Source organism: Nothobranchius furzeri, chromosome 3, assembly GCF_043380555.1.
Source record: "Nothobranchius furzeri strain GRZ-AD chromosome 3, NfurGRZ-RIMD1, whole genome shotgun sequence".
NCBI classification, from domain to species: domain Eukaryota; kingdom Metazoa; phylum Chordata; class Actinopteri; order Cyprinodontiformes; family Nothobranchiidae; genus Nothobranchius; species Nothobranchius furzeri.
Genome location: NC_091743.1, coordinates 71,822,400 through 71,838,408, shown reverse-complemented (window position 1 = coordinate 71,838,408; position 16,009 = coordinate 71,822,400). Strand labels below are relative to the sequence as shown.

The following is a 16,009-nucleotide window of genomic DNA, read 5'->3' as shown; positions in this document are numbered from 1 at the left end:
AAATCTCTATGTTAAAACTAGGGAAGCCATGAGATAAAACAAGATCAAGTGTGTGTCCACGTTCATGTGTGGGACCTGCCACACATTGCACCAGATTAAACGAATCAATAAGGTTTAAAAAGCCCCTCGCCATGGGCATATCAGGGCAACACACGTGAATATTAAAATCCCCAACAATAAGAATACGATCATATTTTGGCATGAATTCAGCCAAAAAATCAGCAAAATCATCCAAAAAGTCCTTATTGTATTTAGGAGGCCGATAAACCACCGCACACAACACTGTGTGAGAGCAGCCCAGCTCAAACACAGACAGTTCAAAGCTGGTAAGCGACGGGGTTGGTAGCTGTTTACATCTAAAATGACTTTTAAAAATAGTGGCTATTCCTCCTCCTCGGCCCAACAAACGCGGGGCATTAAAATAGCAGCAATCGCCAGGTAGAAGATCTGAGAAGATGCTGCACTCACCGGCGCTCAGCCACGTCTCGCAGACACAGAGAAAATCCAGTCCTCGGGATGTAAAAAAATCCTTCAAAATAAATGTTTTATTCGCTAGCGACCTAGCATTTACCAGGCCAAACCTGGCAGTAAGCGGCGGGTCCCCGTCGCTAGCCGCCATAGAAGCCCGACACAGAGGCCGCAGGTTTTGCGGATTCACACCACGCCGGCGGGGACGAGGAGAGCAGGGTTTTCGAGGCTGGGACGTCCCATCCAGGCCGAAGACAGGTACCAGCCAGGCACAGACAGGATCCAACGATCGCCGAGAGAAGCAGATGTTTGGCACCGCTCCTTGTTTTCTAAATAAGGGCTTGTGAGAATAGCCTAAAGAAGCTTTCATCTTCACCAGGAAGCCGGCCCGGCGACCCCGGCGACGGCACTTATGCCGGGGTGGTGGATCTGGAACACGGCACAGGTGAGCCGGGATCTCCGATATTAGCGGGGGCAGAGTTTTATGTCCAGCTTGGTTCCATTTTGCCCAGCTTTTGACAGAAGGTCGGAGATCCAGTAGGGTTAGGCGATCATATACCAAGAGAGAGTTGGCATTTCCTACAATAGTCAATAAAATAAAAACAACCAAACAAAACACTGGTAGTGACAGACGGCAAGCCATGCACACCGGCGCCATCTTACCACGCTCCCATTTCACCCTCAACTGGCTCCTCTCGATTTGGAGGAGCAGTGGGTCTACTCCGAGCCCCTCCCGGATGACCGAGCTTCTCACCCTATCTCTAAGGGAGAGCCCAGCCACTCTTCGGAGAAAACTCATTTCGGCCGCATGTATCCGCAATCTCGTTCTTTCGGTCACTACCCAAAGCTCATGGCCATAGGTGAGGGTAGGAACGTAGATCGATCCGTAAATCGAGAGCTTCGCCTTCTGACTCAGCTCTCTCTTCACCACGACAGACCGGTACAACGCCCGCATCACTGCAGATGCAGCACCAATCCGCCTATTGATCTCACGCTCCAGTTTTCTCACACTTGTGAACAAGACCCCGAGATTGGGCTGGGCGATATGGCCTCAAATCTATATTGCAATATATTTTTTCTTCTGTTTATATATGTCAAAATGACATGCTTTTAAATATCCTCATGTGGCAAATATATGCCACTTGAGGCATATACGCCTCCTCCTCCACAAACTCCAAGCTTGCAGTCACTGCCATTCTGCTGCCCCAATGACAGCAGGGTGCACATCTTAGTGACGTCATGTGTTATCGCGATATTGGGGTATTGTGATACAGCCAAAAACTCTATCATTACCCAATTTTATATCGTTTCTACCTTATATAATTTATTTTGCCCACCCCTACCCTGAGATACTTAAACTCCTCCACTTGGGGCAGGACCTCATCCCTGACCCGGAGAAGGCATTCTACCCTTTTCCGAATCAAGACCATGGTCTCAGATTTAGAGGTGCTGATTCTCATCCCAGCTGCTTCACACTTGGCTACGAACCGCTCCAGCAAAAGCTGAAGATCACGTTCTGATGAAGCCAACAGGACCACATCATCTGCTAAAAACAGAAACCTGATCCTCAGGCCACCAAAACGGATAACCTCCGCACCTTGGCTGCGCCTAGAAATCCTGTCCATTAAGGTTATGAACAGAATCGGTGACAAAGGGCAGCCTTGGCAGAGTCCAACTCACGCTGGGAACGAGCCCAACCAACTGCCGGCAATGCGGTCCAAGCTCTGTCACCGGTCATACAGGGACCTAGCAGCCCATATCAGAGGGCCTGATACCCCATACTCCCGGAGTACCCCTCCACAGGGACCCCCGAGGGATGCGGTCAGGCGTCTTCTCCAAATCCATGAAACACATATAGACTGGTTGGGCAAATTCCCATGCACCCTCCAGGATCCCCCTAAGGGTATGGAGCTGGTCCAGTGTTCCACGGCCAGGACAAAAACCACATTGCTCCTCCTGAATCTGAGGTTCAACAATCCGATGGACCCTCCTCTCCAGAACCCCTGAATAGACCTTACCAGGAAGGCTCAAGAGTGTGATCCCCCTGCAGTTGGAACACACCCTGCGGTCGCCCTTTTTAAATAGGGGAACCACCACCCCGGTCTGCCAGTCCAGTGGAACTGCCCCTGGTGTCCACGCGAAATTGCAGAGCCGTGTCAGCCAACACAGCCACACAACATCCAGAGCCTTAAGGAATTCCGTGCGCATCTCATTCACCCCTGGAGCCTTGCCACAGAGGAGCTTTTTAACCACCTCAGTGACCTCAGCACACGAGATTTGAGAGGCCAACTCAAAGTCCCCAGACTCTACTTCCTCACTGGAAGATGTGTCGGTGGGATTGAGGAGGTCTTCGAAGTATTCTGCCCACAGATCCACAACGTCCTGAGTAGAGGTCAGCAGCACACCGTCCCCACTATAGATAGTGTTGTTAGCGCACTGCTTTCCCCCCTGAGGCGCCGGATGGTGGACCAGAATCTCCTCGAAGTTGTACGGAAGTCTTGCTCCATGGTCTCACTGAACCACTCCCATGCCCGGGTTTTGCCCCGGCGACCACCCGAGCCGTGTTCCGCTTGGACTGCCGGTACCCGTCAGCTGCCTCTGGACTCCCACAGGCCAAAAAGACCTGATAGAACTCTTTCTTCAGCTTGACAGCATCCCTAACCGCCGGTGTCCACCAGCGGGTTCGGGGGTTGCCACCACGTCAGGCACCGATGATCCTGCGACCACAGCTCCGGTCGGCCGCCTCAACAATGGAGGCATGGAACAGGGTCCATTCAGACTCAATGTCCCCCACCTCCCCCAGAACATTTTGGAAGTTCTGCTGGAGGTGGGAATTGAAGCTCCTTCTGACAGGATACTCTGCCAGACATTCCCAACAGACCCTCGCGATACGTTTGGGCCTGCCTGGTCTGACCGGCATCCTCCCCCACCATCTGAGCCAACTCACCACCAGGTAGTGGTCAGTTGACAGCTCCGCCCATCTCTTCACCCTAGTGTCCAAGACATGCGGCCGCAGGTCAGATGAAACAACAACAAGTCGACCATCGAGCTGCGACCTAAGGTATCCTGGTGCCAAGAGCACATACCATTTACCTTTCTGTCTGAACATGGTGTTCATTATGGACAATCCATGATTGATACAGAAGTCCAATAACACAACACCATGCGAATTCAGATCAGGGGGGCTGTTCCTCCCAACCACACCTCTCCAGGTCTCACTGTCGTTGCCCACATGAGCATTAAAGTCCCCCAGCAGAACAAGGGAGTCACCGGAAGGAGCGCTTCCCAGCACCCCCTCCAAGGTCTCCAAAAAGGGTGGGTAGTCTGAACTGTAGTTTGGTGCATAAGCACAGACCACAGTCAGAACCCGTCCCCCCACATGTAGGCCGAGGGAGGCTACCCTCTCATTCATTGGGGTAAACCTCAATGTACAGGCACCAAGATTGGGGGCAACTAGTATGCCCACCCCTGCTCCGCACCTCTCAGTGGGAGCTACTCCAGAGTAGTAGAAAGTCCAACCCCTCTCAAGGAAACTGGTTCCAGAGCCAGAGCCATGCATTGAGGTGAGTCTTACTATATCTAGTCGGAACCTCTCAACCTCACACAGCAACTCAGGCTCCTTCCCCACCAGAGAGGTGACATTCCATGTGCCAAGAGCCAGCTTCTGTAGCCGAGGATCAGACCGCCAAGGTCCCTGCCCTCGTTTACCACCCGTCACACACTGCACCTGACCCCTTTGACCCCTCCCACAAGTGGTGAGCCCATGGGAAGGGGAACCCACGTTTCCTCTTCGGGCTGTGCCCGGCCGGGTTCCATGGGTGAAAGCCCGGCCACCAAGCGCTCGCCAACGCGCCCCACCTCCAGGCTTGGCTCCAGAGGGGGGCCCTGGTGACCCATGTCCGGGCGAGGGAGCATGGTTTCCATTTATATAATTCATCATAAGAGGTCTTCGGGCTGCTCTTTGTCTGATCCCTCACCTAGGACATCTTTGCCATTGGTGACCATTCCAGAGGCATAAAGCCTCAGACAACTTAGCTCCTAGGATCATTGAGACACTCAAACCCCTCCACCACGGTAAGGTGACAGCCCAGGGAGAGGCATAATTTTTAGTTGAATCAAACTAAAAAAACTAAACAAAAAAGAAACAATTCAAACAAGAAAATGAAATTAATAAATTCAGTTAATGAGCTGATATAAAAGTTTAACTCTAAAATAAGTAAATTCATTCAAAAGGGTGCAAAAGTTCATATGTGTCAGCAATTCTAAGGTGGAACTAATATGAGAGACTCATTAGATGCAAAGCCAGATATTTCAGGCCTGTGTTTGTTTTAACTGTGATGATTATGGCTTACAGCTTATGAAAACCCCACATTCAAAATCTGAGATACTTAGAATATAAAAGGTTCAATATTCTAGACTCAAAGTGTTACACTCTAATCGGCTAATGAAACTAGAACACCTGCAAAGGGTTCCTGAGCCTTTAGATCTGGGGCATTCAATTCCGGGCCTGGAGGCCCGGTATCCAGCACGTTTTAGTTTTAACACACCTGGTTTCAGTCAGCAGCTAATTAGCAGAGCCTGATGAGCTTCTGCACAGGTGATTCAACCACTGAATCAAGTGTGTTGGAGCAGAGAAGCCACTAAAACATGCTGGACACCGGCCCTCCAGGCCTGGAATTTCACACCCCTGCTTTAGATGGTCTCGCAGTCTGAGCTAAACGATTGACACAAATGGACTTTTGCACCATACTCTAATTTAAAGTTTCACTTTTACTATAGAAAAGTGACCAGTGACATAATTATTTAAATTAAAGACAATGAGCCTCGATGTTGGCCCTTTGTCATGTTTGGTGGTGATTCTAAACTGTTGTTTGCTTTGGTCTGTGGATGTCTACCCTGAGTGTCCATGATGGACCTGTCCCCCTCTCACCCAATGACTCCTGTTATTCAGGCATCAGCCTCCTGAATGACCCTGAATCGAAGTAAACAGGACAGAACGTGACTGAGTGATTGCATGCTTTCATAATGGTGCTATTGTGTTGCGCATTTATGAATACTAATATTATTGCCACATCGTGTTCTCAGTTACATAAGTCATGACATCATCTACTGAATAACTAGAAAAATTAGGTACTTCAGTTACAATTAACAGGTTGAAACTAGATTAATGGATGCATAATATGGCGGATATTCAGAACCACCTCACCCGTCAGGCCACTGGGTGTTGTCCACATGCTTCCGATGGCCAGTCTGCCACTCACTCTTTGTAGAGAGACGTTGGGCGGACTTAGCACCAGACCTGCGACAGAGGAAACCTACTAACATGGCAGCGGCACAGGAACAGTGTTTGTTTGAAACAGGTTTGGAATCAACTTTGGACGATTTAGACTTGAGCTTTTCTTTGAGCAGATAGAGGTACTGAAGTCCTTTATTTAAAAAAAGGAAGTATTTGCTTCTTTTTCTTCGACGGTGTATGGCAGACTGCCCCGTTGACCGATTTCTGTAGCAATGAATAATGTTGATTATTGCTCTGATTGGTCCTGTTAGGAAGACAACTCTAATTTCCCTCTGGGATAACTGAAATTGAAATGAACATTCTCCCAATGACTGAGCTCTGTCTATGGATTTGGTCAGACTATATGTTTACATAAATGGGATGGATACAAACAAAGAGCATTTATTCCTTATGTTTGGTGTGAAGCAAATTAAACTCACCACTAAATGTTTGTGCATATTTGTTAATGTAACTGCTGTTTAGATCTGTAATTCATAGTGTTGCCACTGGAGCCATTCGGAAATGAAATCATGTGTATTTGCTGTCGTGTTATTGGAGACTGCATGTCTAAATGGAGCTTTATATTTCACTGCAGCATTGCAACATATAATGGCTGCATATGTTGCATGTGTATAATTTATTATGTACTATTTCCTGACATCTGTAATTCTCACTTTTTCTATGTAGGACAGATGATTTTAGCCGAGATGAAGCAGGCATGCAAATAAGCAGCAAGCACTGCAAAATGACATAGTGCATTTGTACTGGAAGCCCCGTGGCAGCTTCAAACACATTACAGCTGCTGAGTGGAATTGATTTTCTGCAGTCCACAATTCTGCTCAGACGTACTTCAACACTAAAAAGAGTGGAACTGGATGCTCCTCTGATAAAGCCAGCACTTTTGAAGAAATTGTGCAAACTGGAGCTAAAACGTTTCTTGTGATCAGTGATATTGTGGTTTATGGTGCACATTTAAGTTCAGGTGACCTTAAATGATAAGACTGTTGCTGCCCTTTAGCATGAACTCTTGTTGCGCAACAGAAGAATTAATCTTCAGGCTGATCACAAATCAGAACTAGGTGCATCTAGACAGTTTTTTTTTAATCATCTAGTTGTGTCTTACTAATTAGCTACTGTAAGATATCAACCTGCAGTTCTGGTACAGTATATATGGTTTGAAGGCTGTAATTATGAAGTGAGGAGTGGTGTTGAACAATACAAAAATGAGCCGTCGGATTACTTCAGTGGCTCCAGCTGCTCCGCAACCATTTTCCCCGGGAAAAGGCTGGAAATGTTAAGCTAACAGCAAATAAAGCCCAAGTCAAATACGTCCATGAGCAAATAGTGAATTCATTACAGCTTATTGGGAGTGTTAAGCGAGAGCAGAAATTCTCCAGTGCCTGGCTAAATGAGTTGAACTTTTCTAAGTCGTGGTTTGTAAAGGGTCCCGGAGAAAAGGAGATTTGATTTGGTGATTGGAATCACTAAAATTGGGTTTCTAAGGAGGGGAGAAGCTGAGTAGGTGTGTTTCGGTCTAAACTGGAAGGATTTTCATAACCGCATGAGCCCAGGGTCTGCAGAGTGGATTGTCATTCCGTGTCTTAGTGCAGCCCAAATAGTAAAAGGTATTAAGAGAGGCAATTTTGTGATAACACAGGGAGGTGTCCGTCACTCTGCATTTCCTGGCAGACTTTCATTGAGCTGCTTCATCTTTCCCTCCAACTCTTTGTCCTCTTTTCCCTCACTTTTTTTCCTCCGTCTGTTTGCTCACACAAATGGAAATACACAAGAGCTCAGAGACTGCACTGCGGTCAGGAAAATTAAGACCATACGGGTGCCATGAATTGTTCCACTGTCCTCCTCCCTCTGCTTTTGTTGGTGGGCCATGGGAACCTGACAAACAATGGGAATGACTGTAGGGGAAGAAGCCACACGGAGGAGGACAGGAAATGGAGAGCAGGAAACCGTGTCCTCGAGGAGGGAGATTAGACGTCACACACACACACAGATGGAGAGAAGACTGGTCAAGTTGGAGAAATGGAGGCTTGCCATGCAGCTGAAAGCTTAGAACAGAAAATTCAGTCAGAACTGGCTTACACACACACACACACACACACACACACACACACACACACACACACACACACACACACACACACACACACTAGTGACTTCACCTCTCCTGCCCTTGTCCAGTTGTTAATCATTGTTCACCAACACATGTCATCTCTCATAGCAACAATCAATATGGCTCTCTTTGTGGAGTCCTGCGATACACATCTGTGCATCAGGGATGCTCTCTTCGGTCATTAAATGCTTGCTGCAGCTCCACCTCACTTTGCCTCTTTAACATTCACAGAGGCATGATGAATTTATGGGTTAATCAATGCACACTCTCTTCAGCTGTCACCCTCAATCGGACCATATGCACAGCCACTCAACCTTAAAGGTGAACAGTTGTTGGGCCCTTATGTCGCTGCGGGGTTCGTGTCATCATACAGAGCCAGGCCTGAAAGCGATCTCTCTGAAGTCTGCATGAAAGTCTGTCTCGGTTTATGAGCTGGATATATAGACTTCTGGTCTAAGTAGTCTTGCCTTTACCTTGTAGCGCTGAAAGCTTTGTTGTGCTAAAGTTTAATCACTGGAGGAAATGGATGACTAATTGTGTGTTTTTTTCATAAAAACCAAAACTTTTGTTGAACATTTTCTTTTTGATTCAGCATTCTGCAGACGAAACCTTCTCAGTGTGGCAGATTGGGAAGGATTCACTGAACAGATTGCTCTTTGCCTCCTGGGTTATCATCTGTGTGCTTAGGTTAACTGGCACACACTGGCTGGTCATACGGGATACGAACACTCACCATCTCCTATTAAACATAATGACCAGTAACGTTAATCAAACTCCAGACTTTAACATGCAAACTCCTGTTTTGCTTTAAAACCATCGCTTCCCATTAGTCCCAGATGTAAACAGTCACTGGAGACACATTTTGGTAGGTGATTTCCTCATAGAGGCTCTGGCAGCTGTACAACAGAGCCACCCGGCTCAACCCAAATGACATCTAAGAAGTCACTTCTTGTTTTCGTTGGCTCTCATGGGATTAGAGCGTGGCCAAGATGCAAACCTATTCATGAGAAAAGAAGCGGTTTTTGTTAAACGCAGGCTCAGGTTGCATTAGTGTTTACGGAAGCCAAGCTAAGCTGCGTTGTTTACAACCACCACAAGTCCTGCAAGATAACTAAAGAAGCAGAGCGGATACCACTGGTATTGGTTTACATCGCGGGTTAAATATTAAATATTTCCTTGTCAGCTGTACAACGCTGGGAAGAAGAGATGAAATGAGAGGAAATCTGAGTTCACACAAACACGTAAAGAAGGAAATGTGTAGTTTCTCTCTTACATGAGGGAAGAAAAAAGCTTTTATCTGAACGCTTAAACAAAAACCTAACAAATCTGGCATAAACTCAATTCAATTATAGGTAAAAAAAAATGCATCCTGAAGCAGTTCGAATTACTTTTCTTTTTGAAAAAGTACTTTGCCTTTTGTTTAAAATGTCAAAAGGAAACAACTGCAACCCATACATGTGGATGATTCCTTGAGCTTTTGTATTCAGTACCAAGTCAGTCAAACATCCCAACGATCAGTGTGAGTGAGGAACTTTAACCGTTCAAAAAACATTTTTTTAATCTTCTTTAGGATGTTTTTCTTATCATCTGATGACATTTTTATGTCAAGAAGAAACGCGTAGAGTGAAAAATGTCTTTTAGCCTGCAGTTAGAGCTTCATTAACGTGAGGTAGTTTTCTTATACAAACCCTGATCCTCCTTCTGGAGAGTCATTGGGTCAGTGTTCCTGGGTTGGCACACAATATTTGTTTTATCCCATTTCTGGAGAAGTGGTGTAAATTCTGGAAAGCTGAAACCTCAGACTTTCTCCCTCATTTTAATCTTTTGACTCATCTTTCAAGCCATTGCTTGAACTTTTGAACTCATAAAAACAAGCAGAGTAAAAAACACATTGCATGGACACTACAGCAAAGCCTTCAGGCCAAGATTCTGCTATCCACTTCCATCTTAAGAATAAGACGACAGGGTTGTTCGTATTTTGGACATGAAAGATCAGTGAAGGGAGGATTTGGGTTTGATTTGCAGACTTTGCTTGCATTAATGAAGATCTCACCACAGACTGAAAGCTTGGTAATCCTCAGTTTCTCAGGTAAGAGGTAAAACATCTTCAAAGAAGCTGAAAAATTCAAGTCGTCTTTATTTCCTCCCTCAGTTCCACTGGGTTTTAACTGCAGGCATGTTTTAATATTGATCAGATCTATGTATGTAAACAGCTGTTTACCTAAAAGGTGCGATATGTAAAAATGGAGTAAGAATGACATGCTGTGGTCAAATGTGGGTACTGCAGTCCATTTTTCTAAACAGAATTACCGTCTCATTGCTTTTCCGTTAGTTTCACGGCTGTTGCCAGATATGAATCGGCACAAGAAGATTCTAGATGACAAAGACGAGTCATGCAAAGTAAGTTGATAAGTAGATAAATACATCGTCAGACCCTACAGGAGCACTGCTACAGTTCTGAGCTAAAAGTTTGCCAAATCAAACAACACCACCAGTAAAAACACAGTTTTCAGCCGAGGACTTTCTTAGATTTGCCTTTTTTCAGCCTTCAAAGATGTTTCCCAAGGATCATCATGGTTTTTATTTATTTATTTTTGGGGAGTTGAGGTCGGCATTTGACAACAACAGACAGCATTTAATGCTGTTGAATCTTAATATTGGCAACATAAATACTTACTTTTTGTTAAGAAATGGCCACCAATATGCTACAGCCTTACTTGTTTACTGATCTGGGCACCGGAAGATTTGAGGAGGCTGTAGTACAAAGACGTGATGGGATAATTTCATGTTTCAACATTTCTGCAGCACTAAAGCAGATTAATACTAGTCATCCATTTCACACCTTCCAAGTTTGCAGGTGTGGATAGTAAACAGATAAACTGACATCCCCCCAGGCGAATGAGAATGAAATCTGTTTCAATCTAAACTTCCTTCCAACATGGTGACAATGGCCATTATGCTTCCAATAACTACACTCTAAATTATTTTGCAGGATTATGCACAAAGAATTCAAGAAAGTGCAAACAAGTCTTCAGTTTAATTTATTTTTGTTTGCAAGCCTGCGTGTGCAGGCATCTGGTGTGTACCTCGGTGTGTCACCTTCAACAAGCAGGCTCATTATAAAACTAATTAAACCCGCCTTACTCTCATTATGAAGCTGTTGGACTTTGGAGGAGATTGAGGACCTTGTACTCCCAGAGGGCTTCCACCTGGTCAGTTAGTCTTCAGATGATAAAAACACTTTTAAATGGACTGAAATCAAACTCCGCGGATCACTCATGACGGGTCAGCGTTCATCTGAGCCCATTCCTGCATCTCTGGCCCCTGAGCTGTCTCGATATACCAAACTAAAATCACACAACACCCCCACCCCCTCTCTGTGGCTGTGTTTGGTTTTCATAAACATAGTTTCACAAGAGACATGCACACGATCTCTGGTTTCTATTTGTGGTATTCTCGAACAGAGAACTGTGGGAATACAAACACAATGAAAACGGTCTGTTAGCGAGTGGGATTTTGGTACAGGGTGTAGCGGAGGCAAATTTGATGATTTTATTTGTTATAACCAGGAAGATGCAATGCTCTGTATAATTATAAAATATTAACCTGCTAGGTTCTTTACTGTAATTAATCAGAAGATTCTAGGATTTAGTTCAGAAGATCTAGGTTCTTTGCTTTTTCAGTGATCAACCACACTTTGAGTTACTTCAAGAAAGAGTCAGGTTTATAAAAGTAAGAATTTATTTTACAAACAACTTAAAACATGACTAATTAATTAAGCATTTACTGCGGGTGGATGTAGCTAAACGTGAGGAAGGAACCTATGTGTGTGTGTGTGTGGTGTCAGTCACAGCTTCCTTATCAAAATAAGCTGAGTTCTGATGAAAAGAATTTGGTTTGCTATAAACTATGAAGTTGTTATCATCAGAAGAACATTCAGACGCAATCTGTCATGTCTACTTCATCCGTCTTGGGGAGACCCTCTTAGTGGATCCGAAGGTCACAGGGGTCGGCTGACCGTTGGCACCGGAGGGTTGTAGAATACCGTGGTACCAACTCTTCAGTCCAGAGATGTCTCGGGTCACAACGGCTGGATGGAACCGTGCGTCTGGCGGACTCTTAAGGTGTCTAATAATCTTACCTTTGTTTATGCAGGAAGGTGCAAAAAGGTTTTGACGATGTGTCAAAACCTTTGATGGTTAAAGAAGTTTACTACAGGTGGCCGGTCTGAGCGATTCTAGAACTGTTGAATCTCTCAGAGTGATCTAGTTTTAAGGTTTAGCTGTTATGATTTGCACAGCCAATCAGAGGCTGACAAGTTTGGAGATGTTTTACCAAGACAACTCAGAAACACACCTTCTTTGATATCGGATGTCCTGACTTGTAAAAGAAACAAGTTATGTGTTGGAGTCTAACTTAACCGTACTTGTTATTGCATGGATGCAGGTGTGAGTACCTTGTCGTCAAAACATGTTGAACACATGGCAGGTTCTAGTAGACACACATAATATAACATCCATTCACTGTGCACAGATTAATGAAGCATTTCACTTTACTATAATTACTATAAGTAGTAATAAACAAAAGTTTATTTAATGATAATCTAGATTATTAGTCATAGAAGAAGTTCATATTGATTTAGGAAATCATTCTTGAATGTAACAACTGATTCTAGCTGGAGTTCTTTCTTCTGTGGAGGCAGACAGATGGGACCTTGGGAAAGAAAGTGATTGTTTATCTTTCAGACTTGCGGAGTCTGTGAATCCCAGCTGGTATGAAGGCCTGCTCATTTAAAGGGAACACATGCAATGTTGTGTCTTCTTTCTGACCAGATGTTGAAAAGATGGTGAAAGGTCAGGCTGTACCTAAACTGACCATTGCTAGACGCTACAAGGGTTAGGGGGAAAAGGAGATGAGAAAGAGTAGCATTCAGTGTTCTTTAATCCAGAGATAAATCTATTTAAAGAGAACACTGTGCATTTAAAATTTCACAGACGACCTGTGGGAAATGAGCCACACTGTTGCCTCATCCCTTAAAGTTCCCTCCTTCCCACATGAACCAACCCTGTTCTGCTCCGTTTGTCATTCCTGACTGTTACTGTTGGAGAAGCACAGCTGCCTGGAAGGTGGAGCCCTGATTGATGAAGTTTTGGCGCCTAGGGGATCCAAAAATGTAATCAGTTTTTATTGATTGACTGTCCCCTCTGAGGGAACGCCGAGGCTCTGCCCGCCACCATGCACGAGCCAGACCTGGCACACGTTCAAGATCTTCTGTCAGATTTGATTTGGGCGCTGATGCACAGAGGAGTGTGGCATAGTCACGCAGACAATCTCAGAAACACTCACACAATTCTCCCCTCTAGGTTTTCATAATCCTGCATTTTTTTAATTTTTATGATTGGAAAATTAATTCAGCTTTACTATAATTGCATCACATGAGTAATGATCCACTTTTAGCGGAATTTCAATCGAGCTTCTGCTTGCTTCAGCATAGCTTCAATTCAATTAAAAAAGACTTTGTTGATGAGGATTGCCTTTTTCCCAAGCTACTGTTTGTTTTAGTCATACTTTTCTCCCTTGTTTTGCATTTTCTGACTTAAATTCAGTGTGGTGTTATTCATTTATTCTACAGTTTACATCCCTGCACAAGTAGAACAAACACACACTCAAGTCAGAGACATTCAAAGAAGTCTGTCATTGTGCCAAATTGATAACATGTTTAAACACTTTCATTTTGTAGTGAGTAGCACTAATTATTGCGTTTGCCTCCTACACCAGTGAGACACTTTTGTGCAAAGGAAAACATGTTTTTTGCGCTCTGTTGAAATAGTTCACATTATTTGTTAAGGTGGAAACAAAAAATTGAAAACGCATCACCAGTGGGCATTTGTTATTTTTGCTTTTAATGAGCCCCAAAAGATTTCTGTGAGAGATTTACAGCAAAGGGCTCAGCATAGATGTTTTTAAACCCAAGCGTCCCAGCTTCAACCTCAGGGCTGCGTGAGGGTCAAAGTTGAGTAGAGCAGTTTGACTGTTGAAAAAATAACTTGCTTTGACTCATCAATATCCCCGATACATCTGGCGCTCATCAAGACCCCTGCAGAACTACTGCACAGCTCCATAACGCATGAATGTGCAAACAGACAATAACAGAAGACCAAATCTTTCTCAAAGCAGAAGAGGGAGCCTAAGTCTCCCTTTCCTGTCGGCTCACGGGTCCCCGGAAGAACAAAGAAATGAATGCAAGTCAACGGGACTTAAAGAGCTGTTTTCTAATCCGCTTAGCCTTACGCCCTGGATCACACCGACGTTGTACTTCAATTTAAATGAAACCTAATGATGTGTGTTTCGACCACGCCAGTTTGAGATTCATCAGCTTGTAAACGTTTGTACTTAGCATGCCTACAAGTCAGACGTCGGTACGTCACGTATATGACATCACCACAGAATCTCTTCTCTCCTAGCATAGCTGCTACTTACCACATGATCAGATGTGTGGTGGGTCTTCCTCCTGAGGGAAGGATTTGAAGTTCATAGAACTTTTCTCCGTGACTAGTATGACGTCAATTTGGTGATTTGTAGTCCTGGACGTATTTTCACACAAAACCTGAAATTACTCTTCCGCCTATTCGAACATAAGCGTGTTCCTGGCATCAAAATTTGTGCTTGCCTGGTTTTGTGTGCTGAAAGTCAAATAAAAAAAAACATTTGGTGATAAAAAGTGGAAGAAATAGAGGTTTTTTTTTTTACAGTTAGCATTTAACTAATTCTTTGCCAATAAAAAATGAAAGAGAAACGGTAGACGACCAATTGAACTGCAGAGTCAGCACTTCCTATGTGATATAAAGTGTCTCTTCATCTCTGTCGTCTCTGCAGATCAGGGTGGATGGAGCTCTGGATGGAGGAGTGCTATATGAGACACTGACTGTGATGAAGGACAGCAGCAACGTCCTCCGGGACATGGCCTTTTCCCTGGACAGGAACTCTCTCTATGTCATGTCTGACAATCAGGTGAGGAAACACCCTCGTTTTGGTGGAGTTGTCAAGAGACACACAGCTGGGTGGTGATAGGACAAGTGGTTAAAGGATTCAATTTGGTTTATTTATATTGCGCCAGATCACGACAAGAGTCATCTCAAGGCACTTCACGAAGTGAGTCACTGCATTAATCTGAAAGGAAGCTGAAATAGCTTTTGAAATCAAGCATTCAGCATACTGATGTGTCCTTGAGCAAGATGGCGATGTGCTGGTGTGAAAATCTGGAGCTGAACGATGTTCAACATCAAAATTTACTGTATGGGAATTTGGTTCATATTTTTTGTTTGTTTTTCTTGCATAGGGTTTTGAAAAACAAAAATAAGCATTGCTTAAACTTTTCAGTTACAAAAAATACAAAGAACTTGTTTTTTTAAAAATTGTTTGGATTAAATCATCAGACTACAGCCCATTACACATCAGCCCTTGTTCTGCACAAACAATTATTCATATAGTATTTGTGTGCAAATAAAAACAAGACATTTTAAAATGTTGCAACATGACTAATAAATGTACGCAATTAATTTGGAATAAAACCAGATTTGTCCTGATTTATCACAAAACTCATGGGGAGACCAACTCACATTGTCTTCAAATTGGTTTGTTTAATATGTAGGGCGTGTGTAAGGCGGTGGACTACTGCTCTAATTACTTATCCAAGCGAATCGACTGACATTACGTGTCTCTTTTGTAAGTACTCCAGCCACACAGACCGTAGAAAGCCTCCGAAGGCTGTTTCCCCCCTCTATTCGTCACTTGGCCCAGCCTCACAGACGTGAACAGTTGTTGTAGCTGGACGAGACTCTCTTTGAACTCACTGCAGATAAGAGGGAACAGTGGTAATCACTTTCAACTCCCATCAAGTGATTATTTTGGCAGAGCGCCACGCCACTGTGAAATGCGATTAGGTTTCAGTGCGGCCAAAAAAATAAGGAATATCACTGTTTTCATTTGTTTTCAAACTGCTGGAATGTACTAGAGTCACCGGATGGAGGAGAAAACGGCACCGGGAGACCTGAAGCTGTGTCAGTTATAACATTTAAACACCTTATTTCGGTCCGTCACCAAAAGTGATCCAGCTAAACCGCCCTTAACCGGTTCTT

General features: G+C 44.3%; 1 protein-coding gene across 3 annotated transcripts in view; it reads left to right on the top strand.

Moving 5' to 3' along the window:
• Nucleotides 1-16,009, top strand: part of LOC107385003 (plexin-A2) — a 121,144-nt gene that overhangs the window by 40,296 nt on the left and 64,839 nt on the right. For all 3 annotated transcript variants that reach the window (XM_015958561.3, XM_054731852.2, XM_070549497.1), the window contains one exon: nucleotides 14,748-14,882. In XM_015958561.3, coding sequence (XP_015814047.3) covers nucleotides 14,748-14,882 — 135 coding nt within the window. The remainder of the gene's footprint in view (nucleotides 1-14,747; nucleotides 14,883-16,009) is intronic.